Genomic DNA, 27840 nt, shown 5'->3' with positions numbered 1-27840 from the left:
ACCTTGATGGAAGGAGTTTCATGGTCTGGGCTCCAAACTGGGCCAGTCATCATCACTCCCAGGCTCATCAGGGCATGCTAGAGGCTCTTTCCTCCAAGAAGGCATTAAAATAAAAGGTTTGGATGAGCTGCTCGCATGACTTGTGAGTTAGTATTATAATTCATCTTGAGGTTTTGGTGAGGAGCTTGAAGGTGGGCAGATGTTCACCATTCCTAGTTGATAATGTCAATTTTAAATCTATGGACTTGATGAGCTTAAGCCCCTTTCAGGGTGACCTATTGGAATTTCTAAGAGATTTCTAAGAGAATTCATAAATAAAAAAACCAATTACCATTGACTATTTAAAGGGGAAGATATATTTTGTAGGATTCCCGATTTCGTTAACATATACATCGATATTTAAACAATTATCACATTTCCTTAACTCTAAAACTAAAGGGCTATTATGGTAGTTCACTTAGAATCTGATTCGGACTATGAAAATGGAATTGCAACTGGTCAGGAAGTGGCCAGTTCACTTGGCCTTCTGGGCCTCCAGATATGTAGCCGTGAAGGTGAGTAGACGGTGGCGCTGCTTCAGGTTACGAGCTCGAACGTGCGCCGAGTTCAGCTCCTCGGTATAGCTTCCGGGGAACCACCCGACAGCGCCATCACGAATCCTTTCGCCCTGGTACCAGCCTGAAAAGGGGGAGGCGGATTAGTTTTAAATGATAACAGAACACGGATTGTGTACTCACCATCGGGTAGCTTGCGGGACACGTTGACAACGTCGCCCAGCTCCAGCTGGAGAACGTCTGGCTCGTCCGATTCGTAGCTGTGTTTGGCCACCACCTGTGGGCAGTCCCAGGATTCGTATAGCTTCTCGCCGGGCGTCTCAGCCTCCGGCGGTCGCATGGCCTGCAGCCATCGCTGTTGGTCGGACACCGAGGGGCAGGACAAGACCTGTGGGTTGGTGGATGAGCTTAGTCGGAGAAGGGTTTAATAGCGATTAAATAGGTCTTACCAGCTCGATGGTCTTGCGGTCACAGTTCTCCAGCAGGGTCATCAGGATGAGGTTCTTGCCAACCTGGTCCTTGAGGTCTTTGGTGGGCAGCTGGGGCAGTGAGTCGCCGGCGGCTAGCGTCAGCATGCTCCGGGGGCAGTAGTCGAAAACACTGAAGCTGGACTCTCCTCGCCGCTTGCAGAGCACCAGCAGGTCCGAGAAGAGGAAGGCGTAGATGCTGACCTTCGTTAGGCGCTTACCGAAGGTCAACTTGGCGTCCTCCCCCCGCCAGACCAGGTGGGTCAGCTCGCCACGCTTCACCAGGTAGCGGGGTTTCGCTCCCGCCCGCGGCACTCCGACCGGAGCGATGGCCAGAGCCCGCACGTGACCAGGAAACTCCAGTTGGCTGGCAATACGCTCCAACTCGTAGGCCTGCTCCCGCCGATTGGCCGCTTCGTTGCACTGGGCCACCTGCAAGGACACGAAACATGGAAATTAGGTTTTGCAATCTCTACATGGAGAGTTTAAAAAATGTTACCAGCTTCTGGACGAGGGCAAGCGTCAGCTTCCAGCTCTCGTACTCCTCGCGATTCAGCGGCGACTCCTTGCTGAAGACCGCGTCGATGAGCAGGGGCAGGCGGGTGATCCGCTGCATGGGCAACATCAGGAACGAGTGCAGGTTCAGGCCGCAGCAGTTGGGACTGGCCTCCAGTCGCTCCAAGTGCTGCTGGAAGGCCATGGAATCCTTGGACTCCTTCAGCCGGCGCAACGTCCGGTCCATTCGACCCTGGTGCTCACAGAATGCCACATAGACATGAAAGTGCCGCTCGGCAATCTCATAGATGCACCTACTAAGTCCCAGTAGCATGATGTTGTCCTGCCAGCAGGCTTCCAGTTCCGTGAGCAGACGTTCCGAGCACTCGTGCACGGGCACAATGTAGGAGAACAAGGCCTTCCGGTCCTTGGCACTCAGCACGGAGGTGTCCATAAAGGCGCTGTGGTTCATGAAGTGGCGCCGGAGCAGGTTGAGCGACTTTAGGTAGCTCGCCTCCGATGTGATTATCTCGAACTTGGCCTCCTGAAGATTTCGTTCTCGACTCGTCAAGGTGGCTGCAATAATGTGGGTTTAGTTGAAATTGCGGAAGAGTTATACATATTCTAGAGTTTCTAGAGGCATTTAGTAATATAATATATGTATATTTTTTTTTCAGAAAAAAAGGAAACAAGACGCCAGACCATTTGAGGAATGGGTTTCCAATAAAAAACGCAATAAAAAGCGGGAGTCTCAAATTCATCCCCAAATAAAAACAGACTGCCAGGGTACTTAAGACTTAAGACGTAGTTTTTCTACAAGTGTTGGCGGTTTTTGTTTATAAAACAAGAAAGGAATGCTAACTTCGGGCGGAGCCGAAGTTTATATACCCTTGCAGTTAAAACCGGATATATATCGCAAACATCGGATATAGTTGGCCGATCCTTATGGGAATAGGAATATATAATCCAATTTATTACAATACAAAATCTAAAAAAAGTCCCAAACTTCTATCTTCAAAAATACGAAAGTTGATATTTCTACCAAATACCATTTCCGATCGTTCAGTTATATGGCAGCTATAGGATATAGTCGGCCGATCCTAATGAAATTTGGTAGGTCGGATCAACTGACCAAATATATAATCTGTACCAAGTTCCAGCTTTCTATCTTCAAAAACACGAAAGTTGGGTCATTTCCGATCGTTCAGTTATATGGCAGCTATAGGATATAGTCGGCCGATCCTTATGAAATTTGGCATGTCGTATTATTTTGCCAAAAGTAGCTCTCATGTCAAATTTGAACTCTCTAACTCTAAAAACACCAAAGTTATACCATTTCCGATCAATCAGTTATATGGCAGCTATATGATATAGTCGGCCCATCCGGGCCGTTCCGACTTATATACTGCGTGCAAAGGAAAGAAGGGTGTGTGCAAAGTTTCAAGTCGATAGCTTTAAAACTGAGAGACTAGTTTGCGTAGAAACAGACAGACAGACGGACAGACGGACATGCTTATATCAACTCAGGAGGTGATCCTGATCAAGAATATATATACTTTATAGGGTCGGAGATGTCTCCTTCACTGCGTTGCACACTTTTGACCAAAATTATAATACCCTCTGCAAGGGTATAAAAAGGAATTATATTCATACATACATATGTATGTATAGAAGGGGACACACTTTATCCAAGTTTTGATTTTCTACAAACAGTCTTGAAGTGGAATTCAAAGAACTCGGTCGCCTTTGCGCATGAGCATCGTTTTGAAAGTGATCGTGAACTTGGTTCTAAATTTTAGCAAATTTTTAGAATCTTAAACTATCGATAGAAGACTTTTATATCGAAAGCTCTTCCATCTGTTCTTAAACTCTAAACTCTTGAATTCTCCCGAAGACACCATATCCGAAACATCGAGCAAGTTATTATGCGAAACTTTGAATACCGCCTTGAGGACTTTGGTGCTCCGAGATAGTCCCCCAGCTGGAATTCCAAAAAATGTGCTGAGCTTGCAGAAAGAGATTCGCGAGGAGCTCACCAAGATCGATGGCTCCAACGGAGCTCGTTTCAGCTTGGTGCCCATGGGTAAGTTTCAAGCATAATCTTGGGATACTCTAATCTACTTTGAAATTAATCACACATTTTAGGCAATTCCCAGCAAATGATCCGGAGAGTTGAGGAAGATGAGTACGAGGTCTTTGTTAAGGTAAAGTTTCCGTTCAAACTGACTCCAATTAGGGACGAAGCGCGTCCGGGATTTGTACTGTTGCATGCCGGCGACAAAGTGCATCATCCGACTGTGTACCAGGGGTTTGTGTTTCGGAATCTCCTGGCTGAATACTGGCTGAAGGGAATCAGTACTCCAAAGCTGGAGTCTCGACTCCGTCTGCACTTTGATGCATCCACTTCCGAGGACGAAGCCCCAAAGAGTGGTGTCAAGGTGACTTGGCTGCCGGTGATCGAATTTCAGCACTCGGAGTGGCCACTACCATGTCCTTGGCTGACGGAGGGCGACTTGAATCTGCCGCCCTATCACTGGTACGCAGTGCCCCAGGTGACAACGCCATTTGAACCCCGCAGCTTCATGGTCTGGGCCCCGGAATTGGAGCGCAGCCTCATGGCTGCCCACTCACACTCCCGAGGATTGCAGCGCCTGCTCCAGTCGACGTGCCATAAGTATGAAAAGATCATGCGCATCAAAATAAAAGGACTGGACGATGCCATCCGCGCCGTGATACTGCAGGAGATTCCCAGACTGCCGAAAGAGCTGGACACTTGCTGTATAGCTGCCTTCAAGGCCTTGGAGAATCACCTCCAGAGTGGCAGGGTGCCGAGATTCCTGACGCCGAACCTCAACACGTTGCACTTCAAGGACTTGGTCACGTTGGAGAGATACCACGACAAAATGAGAGGCACTTTCGTCAGCCTGAAGAGCTTCAAAGACGAGGCACTGACCGAGGAACGCAGCGGGGAAGTGTACCAGAAAGATCGAAGGGACAGCGACGAGAAGGTGCGGATCAACCCCATATACGTGGACCATAAGGGGAGGTGGCATGAGCTCGACCCGTCGGATAGTTCCGAATCCGAGGACGAATCCTGGTCAGCTTATGTGCTTCGAATGTTTGACATAATCCCATTTTAAAATTGAAACTTAAAATATAAAGACGTATTCATCCTACATCCCAGTGGCTATACTCACGCAGTATGTGGGACTGAATGACTTCGGGTATCTCGCTCCACAGGGTTCGCGATGGCCCATTCTTGGGCTCCACCAACTGCAGGGCCGAGGGCCGTGGCTTGGCCATCGGCTCTGGCTTGTTCTTCGCGTGCTGGCCAATCTCCTCGTAGCCGTCGGTGGAACTCTCGTGCGCCTCCAGGTCGCGGGTGATCGACTGAAAGAAGGCAACCGATTAATATCAGCAGCAGCAGGAGAGGATTAAAGGGTAGGTACCTCTAGCTTGGCGGCACTGTACATTTGGTAGAGCGGTTCGTTGGAGAACAGACTATGCGGCTCCGAGGGCAGCTCATCGCCTAGACCGGCCTCGTTGCCCGTGGAGACGCCCGAGCTGCCGCTGGAGCTGGCCACGGACACGCCGCTGGTCTGGTAGAGGCCAGACTCAGCGTACCACGAGCTGACGCCTCCGTGGGCGCTGGGCGTGGGCGTGACCGGCTCGTCGCCTCGGGGCGACACAGTGGCAGCACTGGTAGCCTGCTTGAAGACTCCACACTCAGCGTACCAGGAGGTGGTCTGACCGGGCTCCTGCTCGCGCTCATTCTCCCGCTCCCCGGTTTCGGTGGGCGTCTTGCTGCCCGAGATCGGAGGCGGGGGCGGTGGAGGGTCGTGGGGTCGTAGTCCGATGGTGGTGCGGCGCCTGGCGGCCTTTGCCTCCTTCTTGGCTTTCCGTGCCATCGTAGAGAACTTCTGGGACTCTGGCGTGGGGGTGCAAGTCTTCTCGGAGAAGCCGGAATCCATTTCCCCAGAGCCATGTAGCTCCGGGATCAGGCCCTCGGGATCCTCCACGTAGAAGGTGCTGCGTGTGGCCGACAAGGTGGACAGCTGTTTGCTGTCGAAGCTGGAACCGACCAGACTCTTTCGGAGCCGGGACCGCAGACTCTTGCCGTTCTTCTGCTGCTTCCTGAGAACCGGCGGCGGCTCTAGGTGGCTCGACGGAGGTGGATTTCGCTCTGGACCATAATCCGTACTTTCGTAGATATCCTCCGTTCGCTTGCCGCCCTCTACGTAGAACTGAGTGGGCGCCGGAGTGTTCTCGTACAGCTTTTGTTGGCTGCTCTTTGGAGATTTCTTGCTGGAGAAGAAGAATTTGCGGACAAACTCGTAGACCTGGTTTTGGGCAGCCGGTGGCTTTGGAAGCCGATGATTCCGCATGTCCACGCCGCTGTCATTTTGCTGCAATTCCAAGATGGTTAAGTCGAATCCATTTTGAATCCTTCATGAGTAAAGTACTCACGTTTCGCAGCCTTTGGCTTGTTTCCTCCTCGCCGTGCTCATCACTGTCCGTCTCAAAGGAGTCGTAGTCATCCGACATGACCACGTGCTCACCAAGGGCATGGGCGGAGACGGAGTGGTTCTTGCTGCGACGGCTGGAGGAGCGCGTGGAACGCACTTGCGTGGCATCCTGGTGATGTCGCACCAGCTGCGTCGAATGGCGTTTGTCCTTGAAGGGCGACAGGGTCTCGTAGTAATGATCCGAGTCATCTGTGTGGATCCAAAAAAAGTGAAGTTATTATTTTAAAGTTTAATAGCTTAATGAATAAATAGTTTAACCTAAAGTCAAGGCCCTGAAATAATTAGACAATTAAGATTAAATCATATTTCTATACCAGAACGAACCTACAAAAGTGCTCACTGTCATGGTGACTTTTCCGGAATTTTCGCCCCGCTCGTCGTGGCACGCCCGCATGGATGTCAGCAGCTTGGCCCGCTGGTGGGCGTGGCTGCAGCTTTGGCTGATGGCTGCCGCCTCGTTCTGGTAGATGGGCTCGGGCGCCGGGCGCACTGGCTCCGCGGACGGCGGTCCGTTGAGGTAGACGCTGGTGGTGCTGCGCTGCTGGCAGGTGACCGCCACCTCGCCGACGGCCCGGGAGCGCCTCTTGCGGGGCAGGGTCACCGGGTCGGAGGGATGACCGCTGCTGCTGCTGTTCAGGCTGCCGGTGCAGCTGAGACGCTGGCCATTGCTGGGATTAATGGTCGACATCTTGTCACATCTTTGGGGTCAGACGCCTATTAAGAACGAGAATCAGAAGAAGAAACTCCCGGAGATGCTGTCGCTGTTGCTGTTCTTGGGAATGCTGGACCGTTGCCTCAATTGAAAGCAATTAAAGCTGCAATTGCCTGGCCCCCTCTCTGATTGACCAATCCAGCCCAGTGTACCCTCCTCGATATGCTAATTAAACCGACTCTTCAAGTGTCACAACATAAAGCTCCCTGGCGACTGGTGCTAAGCTATAAACTAAACTAAAACGAACTAAAATAAAATCAAAGCGAAAACCCCAAAAGCCGGGGAATGCAAAACAGCGCAAATTATAATGGAATCATGGTTGAATGCAGACAACAAAGTCACACCGGGCACAATGTGAGCTGTGATTAACATACATGGTTGGAAAATCAAATACCATACTCCAAACTGGCACAGCAGCTAAAGCAGCAGGTGCTGCCGCCCACCGTATACCCTGCGAAACTCACAATATTAGCACATTTTCAATAGACTAGTACGAGTATACATTCCACCCCGTAGAACTCAGATAAAATCAGTTGGAATATTACGTATACGTAGTAGGTACGTGGTTGGGGAGGCAGGCAAGCGCAGCGAATGCTTCCAGACCGGTTCGAGAGCGTCAATAAAAGCCAAGCTTAAGCTCTGCTGTATGAACACGAATATGAGCTTGTATCTGGCTATGCCGTAAATACAGTAACGGGCAAAATAATAGCACACAAGAATGCCCCCGTCCCCCATTCGAGGGAAGGAAATGACGTTTTGCAGCAAATTAAAACAATTGCCACTAGCCGATTAGATATATGAGTAATTTATTTCTAATTTCCATTGAAAATGTCTCAAATAGTTGTGTAGGTTAGAGGTGGATTTCTGAACGGAACGAGATACTTTTCGGCGCCAACACTTGTTGAGCGTGGGTTGTACATACAAGTTATAGGAGGCTTATATGGCTGGTGGTTCTGGGCACGAAAGCCAGCCAGGAGCTGGCACCTCAAGTTACCGGTTTCAGGTTCAGTTCGAATACATATATGGCTTGTATACCGATATTGCATGTTCTCTGGGGGAAATTCAGCGAATTTCGGCTTTTGTCTTTGTGCGTGTAGAGTGTAGAGTGAATGTTGATATTATACCGGACCAAAGCCCCATACGGAAATGGTTTACTTCATTAGCCCACAAATACTTTGGGAAACAAAGAAGAAACAGAGCTACATACCTATGTAGTATGAATACTATTTCACAAGTATTAAAACCCTGGTTGTATATAGTAGCTATGTAAAAGACAAGATGATCTCTGGGGTCTTTGTTTATGGGAATGCAGCAAGTGCAAGGCCGGGCGGTCAGTCTTCACGCACAAATGATTAACAATTAACAGTGCAGCTGGAAGAAATCCGGTGGAGCAACGGTTCGAACGGTTGATTGATTGCCAGACGCATTAAGGTTAAGATTATTAAGTGCCAAACGATGTCATTGTCTCAATTGGATTGGCTGATAGTCACCAGCAGCGTCAGGGTTATGAAATATCATCGTAGCTCTGTCGATATCATACTATGACTTTTATTAGTTAATTTTCTTTCCAAGTCATAGGTAGTTAGAAAAGAACTTAAAACACCTGATTTACTGATGGAAATCTGTTTCTATAGCCAGACTTATAATAGGAAAAGCCTTCACTCTTCGTCATCTAATTGAAAATAGTGCATTCATTCCGAAGATCATCCCATAGAGTGGAATCTTCCGGCATGCAATAGTCACCCAACTCATAAATTTTCATTGCGGCAGTCCACCAAGTTTCCACGACACTTTCGCCGCGGGTTTTGGCGTTGCGTGTCGGCTTCAGGGTACAACAAAAAAAAAGGCCTAAAACCAAAAAATACAACTAACGAGCCAAAGTTGAACGTGCCAGCGGGTAAAAGTTAAAAGTTAAGCTGAGAATTTCCATTAAGAGCCAAGTGCAGGCATTGCCGGTTGGTGGGTTTCGCCCATAAAACCAGAAACAATTACAATTACAAGATATTTTTCCGATAATCAAGCTGCGTTCGCTGAACTCGGTTTTTTTTTCTGAAAGTGAGAGAGCAAGCATTGCGAAGCCTTTTTTTGTAGGATTATGCGCATGCGCACACTTTTCGCACTCGAATTTCGTATTTTGTATTCGAAATGGAATTGCACATTGCACAAAGTCTGTCTTTTTTGCAATAGATAATGTTGTGGGGTTTCTTTAATTTTTTGCAAAAGTCATCGCCGAATTGGGGAAAACCGATTCCTTTTTGGCCAAAAAAAAAAAAAACTGCGATGATGTACCTACGATTTGGCCCGTTGTTTTGTTTTGTGTTTTTTTTTCGGTTTCTTTAAGACAGCTTCAAGGTTGTGCGGCTTGCGTTTTATATTTCTAGACTGGTTTTCGTGTTCGCTAAACAATTTCGTCATCGCTGGCTTGAAAAACTATAATAACTACACCAGCCATCAGGGGTAGTGGGAGGGGGTGGCCAGACATAAGGCATCGGTTTCCAAACAAAAACAGCAACAAAGGCACAAAAAAAAAAACTTGTAATGCAAACTGCACTCTCGAGTATCTTGTCGTATGCACTCTTGTATCTTTGTGTCCGAAGAGCTTCTTCTTTAATTTTGGATGCACATGCAGTGCATTTCCTATTTTTGAAATTTCACATATTCCCCCATTTGTATCTTATTTGCCCCCCAAGCAACATCATTAGTTATGTACTCAGATATTCACATTTATCACACGAATTTATTCGGAACCGCCAAGCGAGCGCGTTGTATCTTTTTTCTGACCGTTGGAGTTGAGCGATGTGGAACGAATGAGAGGCGCAGATACTGAGAGCAGATACTACCCCGAAAGCAACGTAAATTGCACATTCCGTCCACTTTATGGGCATCGAGAGCTTCTCTCGGGTGTGGAACTCGTCGCCTGCGCGACCTGCTCATGTAATCCCAGCTCAGCCCCACACTCTCACTCTCATTTGTAAAAAAGGGGGGTCTGCAATTATTCGCTCTGCTAGCTGCTTGCCTTGTTAGCCGAAGTCGTGTTTGGCTTCACTTTTGGCCTTTTCTTCGAGGCGGCCAGACGCCGCTCCAGGCGATCGCTTATGCAAATTTATTAAAAAGCCAAACGGCTAAGTGGCCCTGATGGGCCATTCATAGAAATTAACCAGTTGCCAGTAATTATTGGTTGGACGGTGTCAAGTTTGTGGGAGCCAGTAAACAGTTACATGTGTGTGGATGGTAAGATCGGAGAGACTAGCTGGGACACGAACCAGCTATGTTGGAAAAGCTTCACTGAAAGCTTTCAGGCAGGGGAATCCCCATGAATATTTTGTAAGAAATTCACCATTACTTACAGAGCACTTTTGTTCGTTCTTTTAAGGAAATAATTACCAACTAGCTTTGTTTTTAGTTCTTTTTTTTAAAGAATTAATTTCATTACTCACCTTCTATACAGCTTTTAGCCTTCTGCTGCAGTCTTTTGTCTCTGATGCGTTTCGACCAATCCGGGCTGCGTGTGCGATGCGGCTTGAATCTTTCCCGAACACTGTAAAAAGGTCCAAGATACTCATTAAGTCTTTTAAGAACTACTCATTTAATTGTCTTAAAATAGTTTTCATTGAGTACTTCATAGTTCCTAAAAACGATCGATCAAAATAATTCCCCTTGAGGGATCTCCAATGACTGGTCTTGAAGTGCTTGCTTTGGAACTGATTTTAAGGGCTTCCCTCATAGAGGCGCGACCCTCTTATCGAGTGATAACAAAAGAAATTGTAGGTCAGAGCTTCAATTAGTGGAGGGGCCCAATCACTAGAAGAGTGTTGCAACTTGGGAATGGTCGGTTTCAAATTTTAAAAAAGCGTGACATTGTTCTAATTAAAGGCGATAAGGCCTAAGAGATAGTATTCTGGGAGAACAAAAGACCCCCAACTATCACTTGGTGTTGTGATGAGACGTAATTGTCTCATAATATCTTACAAAACTTAGATAAGCCATAGCTTAACGTCGGGATTTTTGCAAAAAAATATATATTCTAAATGTACGTCATTTGCTGAACTTGTCATCACTTTCTGGCGCAATATCTCAGGTTCTTTGTTTATTTTTAAACGAGATTGCGTCAAGAAATGCGTAAAATACTTGAATGACTCAATTTTGAATAATATAACAACATTCTAAATTGAAAAATAAATAAATTAATTCATTCTGAATTTAATTAAAGTCTTATAAACGTTAAAGCCTAAGGCGAGCCACCTTGACCTGATTGATAGTATTGGTTTTGGTGTCAACCCATGTGCAGCAAGGGATATAAATACTATATGGTATATAACCATTTAGCAACCCTTGCAACATCAACTTCAGTGGGCTGGTTTCCCCTGCAGTTGGCTGTCGTTTTCTCAGCCGATTAGATAAGGCAAACCCAAACAAACTGATAAGCAATCTACGCAGAATTTACTATATACTTCCCCTGTATATCTCTGTATAATACAGGGAGCAGAAGTTCCAATCTTCTTCCGCTGGCTATCGTTTTCTCAAAATACAGGAAACAACACAAAATCATAAATACCTTCTTGTTATTATTATATATATATTTTATGTATACTTTTCTACTATTTATATTTTTTAACCTGACCTACGAGTGTTGATATTGAAAATTGATATTTAAAATTGCAAAAGTAGCAGATTGCGGGAATTATTGATTGCTGATATCAATATACTGATTAGACAGTCCTAAGTACTATTAATATTTTAAAATTGAAAATAATCTAGAACCTAACTCTTCTGATTAGTAATTACTAACTAACCTTTTCTAATTTTTCCTGAAAGTTTAAAAACATAAAAAAAAGGACAAATACTTACACAATGAACTGGGCTTCGGTGGCGGCTGTTTCCAAGGGCGCAGGTCCATGTTCGCCATCCGAAATGTCCACCCAGGCGTCGCTGTTATCGCTGGACCCTGCTATCGAGGACCTCTTGTCCCTGGGCTTCCCGCTATCCCGACTCCCCGCGCTGCTGCCCAGGGAGGAGCGGCAACCGACGCTGGCACTTCCGTAGATCACACACCCGGCTGCCGCCAGTGAGGATTCGTACAGGCTGTTGGTCTTGTGGTCCGAGGAGATGGTCAGGGTGGAGCCACTGCTCGAGAGCTGGATGCAACTGCCTCCGTTGGTTGCCTGATTCTGATTCCCTCCCGTCGATATCCTCGTTTTCTTGTAATGCAAGATACTCTCGTAGCAGTTGGAGGTCAGGGAGATGGCATCTGTGGTGAGGGTTACTGTTCCATTGGAGGATGAAGAGGAGGACGTTGAGGATGCCTTCAGGTTGACAGACTCATAGCAGCCCTTGATGGTGTCGTAGATGTTCTCATCCTCCTCGGACTCCTTGACGTCCGGCTTGGGTGGAGCTGGTCGGTGAGGCATGGGAGAAGTGTGGAGCACCCTCTTGGGCTTGGGCAGCTCTGGCAACTGGTCACGGGTATTCCGGCCCAGGGTGCCTGTGCCTGCCGAGGGTGTAGTGGGTGTGGTGAGTACCTCCTCAGGAGCAAAGGACTCATACCCATCGTAACTCAAGGCGGAAGCCTCCTGGGATCCGGCTATCGACTCGTATCCCTCCAGCCAGTTAGTTGGCTTGGTTTCCTCCAGTGTTTGGTATATATCCTCCACGATCTCCTGGCTTTTGGAAGCGATCTTATAGAGGCTGGAAGCCTGGGGTTCAGTCTTGGTTTCAGTGTTGTTCAGGGTGATTGGCTCGTAGATGGACTCCTGCTCCTCCTCCTGTAGTGTCTGCTTTGGTTTCTGCTCCAGCAGCTCCTCCTCCAGCTCCCTGATCTTCACCAGCTGCTTCTGCTCCATGATCATCTGCTCGCCCTCGATGGCATTCACCAGGGTAACATTCACCGCTTGGTTGAGCAGGATCTGGTTGTTGGAGATCTGCTTGTTGGCCGACTGGAAAACGAACGAGTTATTGGGCAGGATGCGCTGTTCAAAGTCATCGTTGGCAGCTATCAGGAGTTCTCCGTCTCCGGATGTGGACATCTCACTTGGATGACTGAGCACCTTCAGCTTGTGGTCGAGTTCTTCCAGGGCATCAAGGATCTTCGCATCGGCCTCGATGCAAGGGGAGACAAGGAATCCACCATTGGTGTCCACCTTCACAGGGGTGTCCTCTTTGGGAATTTGTAGTCTGAGAGGCTCTGCCTCGGGCTCCTCTTTGGTGACTTCCTCTACGATTGGTGCCTCCTCCTTGGCTCGTCCTTTGGTGGGCGAGGGACTGGCCGACTTTCGTCCCTTGAAGGGGAATCTTAGCTTTTCGTAGATGGAGGACTTTTTGTGTTTCCACTTCTGTCTGAAACCCTCCTCCTGCTCTGGCTCCAAATCGTCAGCTTCTCCTTCCGTTTCTGGCTTTTCTTTGTTTATAACTAGATGCAGTTCCTCATTGGATCTCGCATCCACCTCCTCTTTGGGTATTTTGTCTTTTGGTTGCTTAGCTGGCTGTTCGGGAATACCGGTGCAGCCTTTCTCCGTGGGCGCTTTCACCTCCTCCTCTGGTATTCCCATACATCCCGCGGGCAGCTTGAGATTCCTCTTGACTCTGGAACCCTTAGGATTGAGACTTCCCCGGGGACTGCTGGCCATCAGCTCGCGGTGTTTCCGCATCAGCTGTTCGGTTTTCTGGGGAATCGAAGGCTTCTCCAGCTTTTCGAACTTCTTGATGTTCCTCTGGACAGTGGAGATGCGGTTCTCCTCCGCACTGCCTTGCTCCCGCTCGATGACCTTGTAGACGTGGGTGCCTCGTGACAGCCAGACGCCATTGTTGCGCTTCACCTGCTCCAGGAGTCGGGCATCTTTCTGGATAATCTCGTTGAACTGTTGGGTCAGCTTGGCCACCATACTGGAGCTGTTAGGGGCACTGCTATGGGCGTCCATATTGCTCACCCGGCGGATGGGGTGGTGGTGTTGGTGATAGGACTTACCGGCGTGCGTCTTAAAGCTATATTTGCGCCGGCCACCGGAACGACCCGCCGATGACGTCACGGTGGCAGCGGTGGCCGTCGAGGAGGTGGAGGTGTGTATGGATTCCGAGCTGCCGCAGCCACTCCTGCCGCTCGTCGCACTGAGACTGAACTCGCTGGCGGCGTTACGCTCCCGTTTCGCTCGTAGCTCCACTCGCTCTTCCAGCCAGTCACCCGCCTCCACATTCGCATTCGGCTCCACCTCGCCCTCATCCTCCGCCTGCCCCTGCTCCGCCGTAGTCTTATCTACGGCTGATAGGAGCTCCATGTCATTGCGGTTCTCGCGGCTTTCGCCGGCGGCTATTGTCGCACTCGCCTCGTCGTTGACGCGCTTCAACTTGGCCTGCATTCTGGCCTGCTCGGCGTTCTTGTACTTGTAGAAGTTGTCCTTCTCCTTCTGGAGCAGCAGGTGCTTCGAGTCCTGCAAGTTGTGCAGGCTGGCCGTGCGCTTGGCCAGCGATTTCTCCGGCGTGGAAAAGTCTCGTGAATTATTGAAAACATTCACCAGACAACTGACACTCTTGTTCAGTTTCTTCAGGGTGCCCAATGTGGGGTTGGCCCCATGGGCGTGGGCGTGGGAGTGGGCACTGTAGTGGGCGTGGTCCTCGCTGGCACTCTTGATGCGCTTGCTCCACAACAAGCGGAGGGTTTGGACACCGCGGAAATCGCGAAACGCGCGCGACTCGCAGCTGCAATTATTATTTGGATTTGGATTCGGATTCGGATTAGGGTTATGATTCGGATTCGGATTCGTATTCGGATTTGGATTTGTTTGGCTTTTACTACTTTTGGGGTTATCGCACGTTAACCGATTGTTGTTGTCACTGTTCACCAGCCAATTGATAATTGTCTTTTTCGTTTTTCGCGGCGAATTCGATGCTGATGTTGCACTTGCACTTGCACTTCCACTGCCAGTTGCTGTTGCATTGCCATTGAGATCACGAGAAGGGGCGATCGCAGCCGCATCCAAGACAAAAGGTGACATCGCCATGGCGCTGATTTGCTCTGATCTTGGCCAGAAAACGATCACGTACTCGGCTATCCAAGAAGCTGTCAGCAAAGAAGTTGCTGGTGCAGGTGTTGCGGCTGGGGTTGCCGCTGCTGCTTCTGCTTCTGATGTTGCTGTTGCCTCGAGGCCTGTAGAAAAATATAAAGAAACAAGAAAAAAAATCAGAGAGTGGAAGAGAAAGCTCGTGAAAATCTTGTCATGCAAATTGGGTGCCAGCAATTAGCTTGGGCATTCCATTGGAAGGCGTGTCTAACCACAGCAATTATGGCTGATAAGCTAGCTTGTCTTCATCAGTGATATTCCGGTTGTCTACACCCATTTTTAGGAGTAAGTTCACTTTTAAGAAAAAGTGAAAAAATGATACTATTTTGAATGATTCTAAGGCACTTTTTTTTTAAATAAATACGCTCTCCAAAGTTATGTAAATGTTTATAGGAGTTTATTAGATAACAAATTTTAAAGAAGAACTTTAGGTGGCTTTACGCCTTGCCGTCTAATTTGTAACTGAATATTTTTAAACATTTTGAAAAAAATTCTATACAGTCTCTTTATAAGACAGATAATAGAGGAATGTACATACTTATGCATATGTTAGATATATCAGAACAAGGTTTGAAAATATTTATTTTATATATAATAAACCCAAGTAATTATACAAATTTCAAAATAGATAATATTGTTTGACATTGTATAGAAAAAAAATGATTTTTAAGTCTAACGATTTCCCCTGTATGGCCCACAGGGAAGGCTATATCTTCCCCAATTCTCATCCAATGCTCAAGCGGAGTACCTTAAACGATTTCTAGATCGATTCGCCTCCATTCTGCATCAAAATCCTGAGACACAATATTTTTTACATTTTTTGTCCATTTTTCATGATGGGATCCCTTGAAAATGGGGGTTTTCCATATATGGGCCACAGTGATGGCTATATCTTCCCCAATTCTCATCCGATTCTTAAGCGGAGTACCTTAAACGATTTCTGGATCGATTTGCCAAAATTCTACATCCAAATCCTGAGACAAAATATTTTTCAGATGTTTTGTTCATTTTTCCTGATGGGATCCCTTGGAAATGGGGTTTTCCCCTATAGGGTCCACTGTGATGGCTATATCTTTTCCAATTCTCATCCAATTCTCAAGCGGAGTACCTTAAACGATTTCTAGATCGATTCGCCACCATTCTGCATCAAAATTCTGAGACAAAATATTTTTCAGATTTTTTGTCCATTTTTCGGGGTGGGATCCCTTGAAAATGGGGTTTTCCCCTATAGGGTCCACTGTGATGGCTATATCTTCCCCAATTCTCATCCGATTCTCAAGCGGAGTATCTTAAACGATTTCTAGATCGATTCGCCATCATTCTGCATAAATATTTTGAGACAAAATATTTTTCAGATTTTTTGTTCATTTTTCCTGATGGGATCCCTTGGAAATGGGGTTTTCCCCTATAGGGTCCACTGTGATGGCTATATCTTTTCCAATTCTCATCCAATTCTCAAGCGGAGTACCTTAAACGATTTCTAGATCGATTCGCCACCATTCTGCATCAAAATCCTGAGACAAAATATTTTTCAGATTTTTTGTTCATTTTTCCTGATGGGATCCCTTGGAAATGGGGTTTTCCCCTATAGGGTCCACTGTGATGGCTATATCTTTTCCAATTCTCATCCAATTCTCAAGCGGAGTACCTTAAACGATTTCTAGATCGATTCGCCACCATTCTGCATCAAAATCCTGAGACAAAATATTTTTCAGATTTTTTGTCCATTTTTCGGGGTGGGATCCCTTGAAAATGGGGTTTTCCCCTATAGGGTCCACTGTGATGGCTATATCTTCCCCAATTCTCATCCGATTCTCAAGCGGAGTATCTTAAACGATTTCTAGATCGATTCGCCATCATTCTGCATAAATATTTTGAGACAAAATATTTTTCAGATTTTTTGTTCATTTTTCCTGATGGGATCCCTTGGAAATGGGGTTTTCCCCTATAGGGTCCACTGTGATGGCTATATATTTTCCAATTCTCATCCGATTCTCAAGCGGAGTACCTTAAACGATTTCTAGATCGATTCGCCACCATTCTGCATCAAAATCCTGAGACAAAATATTTTTCAGATTTTTTGTTCATTTTTCCTGATGGGATCCCTTGGAAATGGGGTTTTCCCCTATAGGGTCCACTGTGATGGCTATATCTTTTCCAATTCTCATCCAATTCTCAAGCGGAGTACCTTAAACGATTTCTAGATCGATTCGCCACCATTCTGCATCAAAATCCTGAGACAAAATATTTTTCAGATTTTTTGTCCATTTTTCGGGGTGGGATCCCTTGAAAATGGGGTTTTCCCCTATAGGGTCCACTGTGATGGGTATATCTTCCCCAATTCTCATCCGATTCTCAAGCGGAGTATCTTAAACGATTTCTAGATCGATTCGCCATCATTCTGCATAAAAATTTTGAGACAAAATATTTTTCAGATTTTTTGTTAATTTTTCCTGATGGGATCCCTTGGAAATGGGGTTTTCCCCTATAGGGTCCACTGTGGTGGCTATATCTTTTCCAATTCTCATCCGATTCTCAAGCGGAGTACCTTAAACGATTTCTAGATCGATTCGCCACCATTCTGCATCAAAATTCTGAGACAAAATATTTTTCAGATTTTTTGTCCATTTTTCGGGGTGGGATCCCTTGAAAATGGGGTTTTCCCCTATAGGGTCCACTGTGATGGCTATATCTTTTCCAATTCTCATCCGATTCTCAAGCGGAGTATCTTAAACGATTTCTAGATCGATTCGCCATCATTCTGCATAAAAATTTTGAGACAACATTTTTTTCAGATTTTTTTCCATTTTTCCTGATGGGATCCCTTGAAAATGGGGTTTTCCCTTATATGGCCCACAGTGAAATCTTTCCTATTTCTTATACCCTTTGCCAGGGTATAAAAATAGCTCACTTTTGTTTTCTTTACAAAACAATTAGAAAATCGTCCAAGTACCATACTTGTCGAAATTCGTGTAATCTGGAATGGTATTTTAAGCCGCTTTTCGTACTTTGACTCACATCTGGCTCGAATAATGAGTAGCTATTATTTTGTTGGGGAAACAGAAAACTTGGGCAAGCGCGAAATCAGTGCACATGTTTCTTGCGGCTGCGGGACACCATTGCGTATGCTTGATGCGTTATGAATGCGCTGGCTTATCGTTCAGCGATCGAAGTTTTTTGTTCATTGTGGGTTGTGGGCTGGGGGATTGCACAAAAAACTCAGCCGCAATATTGTCTTACCGCCTCTTCGCACCTGACAATTGTACACCTCTCCCATACGTGGCTCTCCCCTCTGTTGTCACGTTTTTTGTTATCCATTTTTTGTCACACACAAATGCCAATTATAATGAGCGATTACATAAAGGTAAGAGACAGCGAAAAAAAAACAATTTCTTCTGCCTCACATGCGGTATCGTAAAATGGATTTTAAGCGGCTTTTGGTACGTTCGTTAGCCATTTTCATCTCTGATGGCTTCTGCTTCTTATTTCCCTTTCATACTTTATATACCTTGTAGGTAGGTAGCTATCCAAGTATATATGTTTTCTCTAGTTGTCACATTGTACCGCACACGCGGCAAGAATAACAAAATTAATTTTATTTGCCATTGCAAAAAGGTTTTTTAAACAAAATATTAAATACGAGGCCCACACACACGCACACTCATCACACGTCGAGGGTAAATAAAAAATAAGGTCGCCTTCAATAGAGTTTCTCGACTATACGATACCCGGTACTCATCTGATTCTGTATATAACCTTTCTAAAAAATAAATATTTTCTTAAAAAGAAAACAAGCTACTGAAGTAGACAAGAACGATAAAAGGTCTATTTCTTTTCTGAAAAGAAGCCAATATTGTTGAAATCAATTTATATATATAAATTAACCTCTCTCATAGCTTGGTATTAAAACTTTTCTAAAATAGCACTTCTTCTCCCTGTAACATACATTCACAGACAACCAATATACCCTTGTCCTCTCCGAGGTATAAAATGGGTATAAAATGTCTATAACCGCCGATTACGCAAACGTCTTTGGCAGCATATATGTTTTCTTCTTTTATTATTTCAAGTCTATAGGAAATTGTTGGCCAAAAAGTGTGTTTGCATAAAATATCTTGTTTATACGAAATGGAATTCCATAAGCGATTATTTGCCAATTGCAAGGCGGAAAGCAAACCGGCTGCCAAAACGGGGATTACCAGACGGGGAAACTGATAAAAACCATCCTCTTGCCACTTATCAATTAGCCAAGAATTCAGGCGATGAGCCATTAATCTCAGAGCTTTCTGTTTTCGGTTTTAGCCACCAAACAATGATAATTCCAATGTTATTCATACGACTATATAGACTATAGAGTGGATGGAGTCTAAGGCCATTTAAGTCGTTGGGCGGTCAACCGCTTTTTGGCCTGGTCGATAAAAATGCTTTGCATATTAAGCAGTCTCGGCTGTCGGAAAGGAAAATGTAAACACTTCACACCGAACACCGTCGGGCTTCATCTGGCGGAGAAGAAATAATAAAAAAGAAACTTGATGAGCTGCAGTTTTTTAGGCTAAGCTGCAGCTGCACCTGCCACACATTTATTATGAAGATATATCCATATATGTATCTATTGGTATGCAAATGGCTTTCAAAACGGATGCAACGTTTTGTTTGATTTCGTTTTGTTGGCTTTTTATCACAATACCCTCCGAGGGCGGAGTGGAGGGCTTTCATTTTCCAACTCACCTTAGTAAAAATTCAAAAGGTACTGACAGATGGAGGGAAAGTGATAATGCGCTACGGCTGAGCGAAAAAAGAATCCGGAGATTAGACACGCAGCTAATCTTCCAATGCGGAAGACACTGGGAAATGATAACAAATGAAATGGCATAAAATATAATGAAATAATCTAGCCAGAGACAACGGCATAAGACGAACGGCGGCCGGCCAAGAAATATTTTAATTTCAAGAAATTAAATCAAAGAAAATTTATTGCCATTTTGCATAGAAAAAAATAAAACAAACAAAAAAAAATATAAAGAAGAAACAACAAAAGCCGCCATTAGAAATGTGAAAGTTTACTTTTCCTTTTTGTGTGACTCTCAGGTTTTTGTGAATTCCGAGCTAATGAACTGTCTGTCTTTTGATTTAGAGGCTCTAGTGGGATAATTCTTGGCTTACACAATTGTATTTTTAGGTTTTTGAAGCACCGCCCGACCAAGTTTACATCATCGCACAATGGACACTCAAGGACTTTCGATTGGGAAGTGTGTTTGTTTTAGTTTTTTTTTTAAGCAGTTTGTTTATGTTTTGGCCACGTTGCCGTGGCAAAATTCCACCTACCACCGACCAGCGCGGTCCTTAGCCAACTGAAAGGTCTAGCTCGAAGCAACCCCTATACGTTAATACACCCCCTAAGCCAACACTGCGTATGGTAAACACGGCGACGGGTCGATAGTCTCTCGAAGGGTAGTTCCTATATGCATACGTTTAGTATATGTGACTAAAGAACCCCTCGTTAAATCTTAAACTACTCATGCTTTTGTCTGAGCCGAAATTGAATTTGTTAAATTGATGCCCACAACTGACACAGTTTGTGGGTATATTTAGTTGGGCTTATCGGCTGGCTGATTACAGAGTGAGTCACATGGGTGGAGTTATCAGGTGGGGAAATTGGGGAAAATTTGTATGAATCAATAATGTGGATAGAACATGCAAACGGGCATTAACTGCATTCCAAGAGCCGTTGCCAAAGAACCGCAACAAGATGCCAGATACTAGATGCCAGTCACTCTGGGCTAGACTCCGGCCACTAGACCTAGGTCTGGACTGACTATAACCGCGTAAGGCACAGAGGCGTATAATTAGCGTGCAGCATTGGCAAAGTGAAGCTAATGGAACCAAAACAACACAACACAAAAAAACATGGCCACGGAACATGCTCACAAAACACACACCTTTACTAATGCAAGTTGATTTTTTAACCGTAATTCTAAAAAACCGTAAGCAGAGAATCCAACATGACATGGAAGAAGAGGTCAGTTCGGAGGCCAATTCGTACGTATGCGAAAAAAACACACAAATTATAAACAGCGTCTAAGCCAGTGGGTTTTACAGTTAATTCATGGAGACAAGTGGCCAAAAGCTTGGCTTTAAATTATGGCTCTTTTTAATTACATTTAATTGCCATTCAAAATTCAATAAATTCCAGACATAAATTTAAAGATTTATTTATAATAGATCCTGTTCTTATATCTATTGGGAACACTTGGATATCCAACTATTTACCATCAAATGTCAAGTCCAATTATTGTAATCCATCGAAGGAAATCGAAGCTCTTAGGCACAAAGATTGGGAGCCTGTTCTTGGTGAAATTTCGCTTCTACTTGATGGTTATTTCTTGTATGTATGTGGAATTTAGCCAAGTGGTTTGGCTAGATTCTTTCAAGAGCACACACTACTAGCACCACCAGCACGCAGATTTTTCTTGTGGGCGTTTCACTTTTGCCAGCTTTCATTTCACTCTGGCCCCAAAAATAAAAATACCCCAGTAATCTGAATTCAACTGAACTCGATTTTTAGCTATTGCACTGCCTTGGATTTTGCATATTGCAAATTGCACATTATCTAAATTATTTGTATGGGCGACTCGAGCGAGAAGAATACAATAACAACACACACACATGAGACGAAACAACGCGCGCCGAGGAGTGCCGAGATCTCCAGGCCAGGTGAGTGAAGAAAGGTGTTTCGTTAGCGTTTCGAAAAGCAACTCCAACGTCCGACGACCGAAAAACAACTAATTCCACGAAGAGTTGCTGTCGTCGTCGATATTGCTGTTGACGTTGCTGCTTGCTGCCTGCTGTTGCTGGTTGCTGTTATGGATATTGCTGCTGTTACTGGCTAGTGTCGCCCCTTGGTTGATGGTTGCTGTCGATAGCGGTTAACGTTGGCGACGAAGCCGGAGCTTATGTTGCTGGTTGCCAGCGTGCTTGATGTTGCTGCTACTGATATTGCTGTCTTTGCTGCTATTCATGTTGCTGTTAAAGCACTGGGAGAAATTTGTAAAAATCAAGAATATATAAACTCAGAAGACTAAAGCCTAAAAAAAGTCTTAAAAGCTTGAAATTTCTTGAATGGGGATTGATGTTTAGAATATATAGAATATATATATCTGAGTTAAGAATATATAAACTCAGAAGACTAAAGCCTAAAAAAAGTCTTAAAAGCTTGAAATTTCTTGAATGGGGATTGATGTTTTTGATGTTGCTACTAAGGAACTGTTGAAACTTCTATTGAACCAAGAATATTTTTATTAAAAACAATAATAATAAAACTAAAAAGAAGTCTAGATTTTCCTCAGTGCCCTGCCACTTCTCTGGAGAATCGTGGCTACAATTCTCCCTGGCGTTTGTATTGCATTCTTGTGCATTGGCTTTTGGCGCTGCATTTTGTTCTGATTCTCCCGCCCCAAGTATCTGAGTATCTGTATCTGTAGCTGTTGCCTTTTCTTTTTTGCAGTTGACTGCAAACTGCATTTCTCCAGAGGCATGCGACCCACAAAGGCGCTCAAGACTATAGCTGTGGAATGGATCTGTAGCGTAGTTTCTGCCCACAAAGAACACGCGTTGTGCGCGTTCGTTCACACTGACTCTTATGGCTTTTAATTAGCCAAACACAAATTTTAATTAAGTCGCAGCGCCTCTAATTGATTTGGCAGGCCCATTGAAGCATTGGCATCGCCACAAGAACAAAATGTTAAATCACTTTGAATGCCTGGGAAGCGGAAACTGGTTTCTGGCATCTCGTGAATCTTCTTCTCCCACACGAGAGAGAGATCTACGAATATTGCAATACCCTAAATAAAATAGCTCAATCACTGCCAATCAATCGGCACGAATCGGTTAAGAAGCTGTTAGCCAGAAACCGGTTCGAGAGCATCGCTCTGTGAAATTCAATACCAATACCAGTTCTTTACCAAGTTCAGCTTCAAAAATAACAGAGACCGTCAGTAAATAAAAAAAAAAATACAAAATAAAAAACAAACCCAAACACACACAAAAAGTAAATAAAGATAAATAAACAAAAGCCCCAAAAGTAAAAGCAAAGCCAAAACAAATTGAAAATAAAACTGGTGTGCTTTTGGGGTGACCATTTGTCGCTGTTAATGGGCAGTAATTTAACCCTATAAAGGCCAATGGGGTAATATAAGCCAGTAATGGAAAAATATATAATAATATTTACTGTCTTGATAGACTTCGTAAAACCTTTTTTAATCTAAACAGACTTTAAAATATATTTTAATATTATTCTTTCCTTTGCCTTCTTCTAAAGCTCATCTGCTTTGTTTATAAACTTTTACTATCATTACCAACTACTAACTTATAAATATTTATGTATTTATATATCGTGAGAAAATAGTGGGTTAACTGAAGTGGCACAAAATGAAAAGGAATTTTTGGATTTCGCAAAGTTTCGGCGGACACGAAAAACTCTAAAATCTCAGCGACCTGCAAACCTGGTTTTCATTTTCATTTCCATTCAATGCGATGCAAAAAACAGCCAACGTGGAGGAGACCCATAAAAAAGCGACAGAAAAAAAATACACACAACGCCCATACATGGAGTTCTCAGTGCAACCGCTTTGTACTTGGAGCATAGCATCATTTACACTAAGAAAAAAATCAAATAAAATAACTAAAGATAAATAATTTAAAACTGAAAATAACAGTTTTTCCAAGCTTATCATATAAAGACTTTTCTTAAACAAACTATACATTTATTTTTCTATATCTCGATATCTTAAGTATCTATAATTTTCCTCACTGCAAGTCGTCATCATCTGTGGCTATTTATGTTTATGATATCCCCACCCAGTTGTTTGGTTGCCACATGTGGCAACTTCATTTCCATACGCAGCCAGACACTTGTTTTCCTATATCTCCACTGTATCTGCATCTGTATCTGTATGGTTGTATCTGTCTCTGTAATTTGCATTAAGTGGCTGATTTCGTTTTAATTTTTGTTTGTTTTTGAGTTGTAGGGCGTTTTTTCGGGAAGGGCCCAGCTTCTGTGGGGCAACGGGGCGTATGCGAAACAATGCCCATTAATCAGCAGCAGCTGCTGTAATGCAAAACTTTAATTATCGTTACCATTTCAGCTGACGAAACTTTTGGCTTAAGAAAAGCCCATATCTTAGCTGGTAGCTTTTTTTGGTCTATTTAATTTATTGTACAACTGTTGGGGGGGGTACAGTGAGAGCTGAAACCTGAAACGAGATCTGAAATCTGGGCGCAGAAAATAAATTTTGAAGCACTTTCCAACTGTCATCAGCAGTTCCAACTGTGCTGGCTGGCATGCAACAGCCCTGTCAAGCGGATCCAAAACTGTAGCAAAGATCTGGCAAAAAAAAAATGCGCATTTGAAGATTTGAAGAAAGCCCCGGTTAGAAGATGGCCTTGCCAGGGGTCTTCGGGTTCTCGATTACCCATCACAGCCCCTCAAAAACGTGATTCGCTACGAATTGAATTGAAACCACGTACCATGTTGGCTAAAATCGTGTTTAATCATAAAAAATAAAAAAAAGTCCCATATCGAGGAATATTTTTAGCTGAAAGGGGAAAGTTGGTAGTATATGAAAAGGCTTAAAGAATTAGATATCCTAAAAGCCTTAACATCTTATAAATATTGTTTATAAATAAATCATCCTAGAATCTTAAACCTTAAAACCTTTCAACCATTTTAAATGCATTTTTGTTTGTGTATTTTATATTGTTAATTTAAAAAATATGTTAAATAAAAGCCCACAGCTTATTTTGCGGTTATGCCTCATTAGAGGAAATGCCCCGGGGACTTCTTTCTCCCGAAGATCTTGCGGTGATCTTGCAAACCTGTTATTTTCACTTATTCATGGGCAAGTGATGGCTCATCACATGTTTGTTTTCAGCTTCGATCAACGAACTCTCTAGGCCAAATAAGACCTGGGATCTTGGCTAAATCTTGCCATTTATTTTCAGCACCTCCAATCCATCGCCCACACTCGAACGGGGTGACATAGTTTGGCCAGCAATGAACCATATAGAATGCTTGACATGGCACGATTGTGGATCATTGTCGCACGACCTGCGATTGGGCCAAAATGCCCAATGCATATCAATGAGGGGAATTTCACAAAGCCCCAAAAAAAAAATTGGCAGACCCCGAAAAGAACCTGCTGCTGAGGCTGAAACCTGATGACAGCTCCATTGGCATTCGCAGCTCCGCCAATCGATCGATCGATCGATTAAGTCAACATAATTTACGGTGCACTTTTCCCACTGAAAATGTCATCAAGTATGCCAGCAATGGCGATGACGTGTTTGTTTCTCCAATTGTTGTTTTCTTCAGGATTTGACGTATTTATTTTTATGCAATTTGTTTTTGTTATACTCTTACTGAGAGTATTAATGGCGATGGATGTATATGAGGGTATCAGTAAAGACCACAGTGTCAGTAAAGAAAACTGTGTTCCTTGGAAGCAAATGTTACACTTAGGACTTATATTCGTCCTTTGATCCATGAGTTCTATAGTATTTATTTGCATCACAATCTTTATGCCAAAATTTCTATAGATTGTTTTATTGTTAAGGAACTCCTTTATAGAAATTTGGTTAGGCTCTTTTCCTAAAAAAAGCTATTCATTTTCTAAAGAAATTTTAGTTTTTTTATATAGGAAGAATTCAAAAGGGTATCGCAACTTCGGATTGGTCTAAAGTTACCCTTGTCTACTGTTTTTTGTGATAAATGCTGATGCTGAAGTTTCAAAGTTCAATGGCTGGCACGACGAATGCATTCGCCCAGTAACTGGCCAACGCATTTTCTCAGAGAAAGACCAAAGTCAAGATTTGTCATAGTTTCAGTGACGTGTTAAAGAAAATATATAAATCATTTCAGAATTTATAAAATTTTTATTAAAGGCATAAATCACAAGTTAAAGTCAACTATTGAACGAAAAGTGATCCATAACTTAAGTCCTTTTGGCTAATTTCTTTCAGTGCCCACTTGACCACGTGAGTAAGCCGAGTTTTGTGCAGTGACTGCTACAGGTTTTGACCAGCATCAGCTTGGTTTCGTTTTTGGGCCATGAGTCATCCATCTGTGAAGCAGTGGAATGCCAGGGAAAAGTCCCCCTTCTGAGAGCCTTTAGCTAATTCCATTCCGACCAGGGCTGTCAGCGACTGTAAGCTGCACCTACAATTTACAATTATGGGATATCTATTCGTATCTGTCAGATACAAATTCACAATTACCCCCACGCAGCATAATTTTGTGTGAGGCCGCAGTGGGCGTGGGGCTCTAATTATATGGCCAGTACTTAGACAGCTAACGATTGTTATGCAAAGAAGCTGATCTCGAAAAGATGGTCTGCTCCGCGGGGGTCTCTGAGATCATGTGAATGAAAATGGAAAGTGTTTGGCCTGCCCCACAGTCCCCTTCTCAGCCGCCCCACGGGTGGGGCATAATCATGTCGGATAATTTCGCAGACTGCATAACTAAAAGAGTTATTATGGTGATTTCTTCTTTGACGACAAAAGCGAAACGGAAGCCATGACCAGGCCACTTCAATTCACTCCACAGGCATTACAGAATTACAGACATTCATGCATATGTACACTCGTCACAAATGTGTGTACAAACTAGTATTTGCTTTTTAATAAGGCCGGAAGAAATTGTTGTAATTTTAACGGTGGCTCCGACTTGGAGTGGCAATAAAACTAAAACTGGAACTGGGCAGTGCAACACTTTAAGTCCATAGGTAAGCAAAGGCTAGGCTTTGGGTCGAAAAACAAATATGCGTAAGCTACCAGGTGAGGGAACCGCAAATGCACTGAAAGAAAGGGACAGGGCTTTGGGGAGATCTATTTAGACAAAAACTAAACTTGGTTTAAAAATAGAAAAAGGAAATCACTGCGTATTTTATGATTTCCTCAATTTGCAGGTAATAATTGTTGAAAACTCATAGAACTCGGTTTCGTCACGATGTGAATCAATCTTTCAGTCTTTCACTTTTTACCTCCGATTCCCCAACCTGAATCCGTGAGATAAACAACTTTCAAAGAGAGTAGAGCCCGACCTTTATTTGCTTTTGGCAGCTTTCTAACTGCACGGCAACCCAAGCCGTAAATTGGCAAAGAAGGGCGTATGGCAGTAAAAAAATCGACCAGATCGAGAAGTGTTATAAAAAATAAAGAGGTAGAGCTCACAAACCGAGACTCGTTTTCAGAGCTAAAGGGAAATATATTATTTTTCCAAGAATACTGTTGATAAGTCCTCCATTTATCAGGCATTGTTTTTTATATTATTATTCCAGCATTAAAATCCAATGCAATTTGTACATGCCATATCATGGCTTTGTTTGCAGCGGATACTTACATTTTGAGGCCGTTCATTGTAATATAATCCGAATAAAATTCCAATATTGGCACTTAATGTTGTTTTAAATCAATCACGCAGAAGCGTTTCGCTTTCTTCTATTTATATGCAAATAGTAGACTAATTCAATTGTTATATAAGGAATGAGACCCGGTATTATTATCTTTCACGCTTTCATATACAAATCACTATGACGGTTTTTATCAATTTATAATGCTATTTATCTTGGCCTTTTGGTGGCGAATCTTTTGTACACTTTCCGCGGCAGAAGCTGCCGTTGCTGCCACTTGGGGACCAGGCCCCAGCCACTTGCCACATATTTCCACTTTTACTTTTCTTATTTCTCTTTCTGATAACACTCTTTAATTTCCTTTTCTTGGCAAGCTGCAGATATACCACTGACAGCAATCAATCACACCAACCGTCGCGCCACTCAATCGGTTTCGATAATAATTATTTGTGAAGTAAATCGAACCAAAACGGATCCGAACCGCGCGCCGATGGAGCTCGTCGGAGTATGATCGCTGGTGCCTGAGACACAGAGACCCCGAGCCCGGAGACCGGAGGCCGATACGATATTGTATTGTCTGGCCGGAGTGGAGCGCCGCCGAGAGCGTGTGAGAGCGCCGTTCCATAACAAT

The 27840-nt window shown here is 44.0% G+C and overlaps 2 protein-coding genes and 1 long non-coding RNA gene across 6 annotated transcripts; 2 read left to right on the top strand and 1 right to left on the bottom strand.

Annotated features, from left to right (window-relative positions):
* Positions 1 to 333: 333 nt before the first annotated feature.
* Exn (Ephexin) lies at positions 334 to 27704 on the bottom strand. 4 transcript variants are annotated; one of them, XM_017232122.3, is made up of 10 exons: positions 27200 to 27704; positions 11603 to 14891; positions 10192 to 10292; positions 5984 to 6231; positions 4966 to 5922; positions 4714 to 4906; positions 1521 to 2092; positions 1004 to 1453; positions 738 to 942; positions 334 to 678 (listed from the first exon to the last, which is right to left on the bottom strand). In XM_017232122.3, exons 2-10 carry the CDS (start codon positions 14743 to 14745, stop codon positions 515 to 517), a joined length of 6033 nt encoding a protein of 2010 aa, XP_017087611.2. In that variant the 5' UTR covers positions 14746 to 14891; positions 27200 to 27704; the 3' UTR covers positions 334 to 514. The 4 variants fall into 4 exon arrangements, with proteins under 4 accessions (XP_017087611.2, XP_070135401.1, XP_070135402.1 ...); XM_070279300.1 differs by lacking the exon at positions 27200 to 27704 and adding an exon at positions 21076 to 21587; XM_070279301.1 differs by lacking the exons at positions 10192 to 10292; positions 11603 to 14891; positions 27200 to 27704 and adding exons at positions 6367 to 6756; positions 9477 to 9605.
* On the top strand, positions 3356 to 4692 carry LOC138926192 (cyclic GMP-AMP synthase-like receptor). The gene is made up of 2 exons (XM_070279303.1): positions 3356 to 3599; positions 3662 to 4692. The coding sequence occupies exons 1-2, from the start codon at positions 3596 to 3598 to the stop codon at positions 4654 to 4656; spliced, it is 999 nt and encodes a 332-aa protein (XP_070135404.1). The 5' UTR covers positions 3356 to 3595; the 3' UTR covers positions 4657 to 4692.
* Positions 20266 to 21024, top strand: LOC138926193 (uncharacterized). Its single transcript, XR_011442571.1, has 2 exons — positions 20266 to 20844; positions 20905 to 21024. It is a non-coding gene; the product is annotated as an uncharacterized lncRNA (long non-coding RNA).
* Positions 27705 to 27840: the final 136 nt, after the last annotated feature.

The sequence above is a fragment of the Drosophila bipectinata genome, chromosome 3L (genome assembly GCF_030179905.1).
Source record: "Drosophila bipectinata strain 14024-0381.07 chromosome 3L, DbipHiC1v2, whole genome shotgun sequence".
NCBI classification, from domain to species: Eukaryota; Metazoa; Arthropoda; class Insecta; order Diptera; family Drosophilidae; genus Drosophila; species Drosophila bipectinata.
The sequence above is the reverse complement of the archived record's forward strand: the minus strand, read 5'-3'. Positions and strand labels throughout refer to the sequence as shown.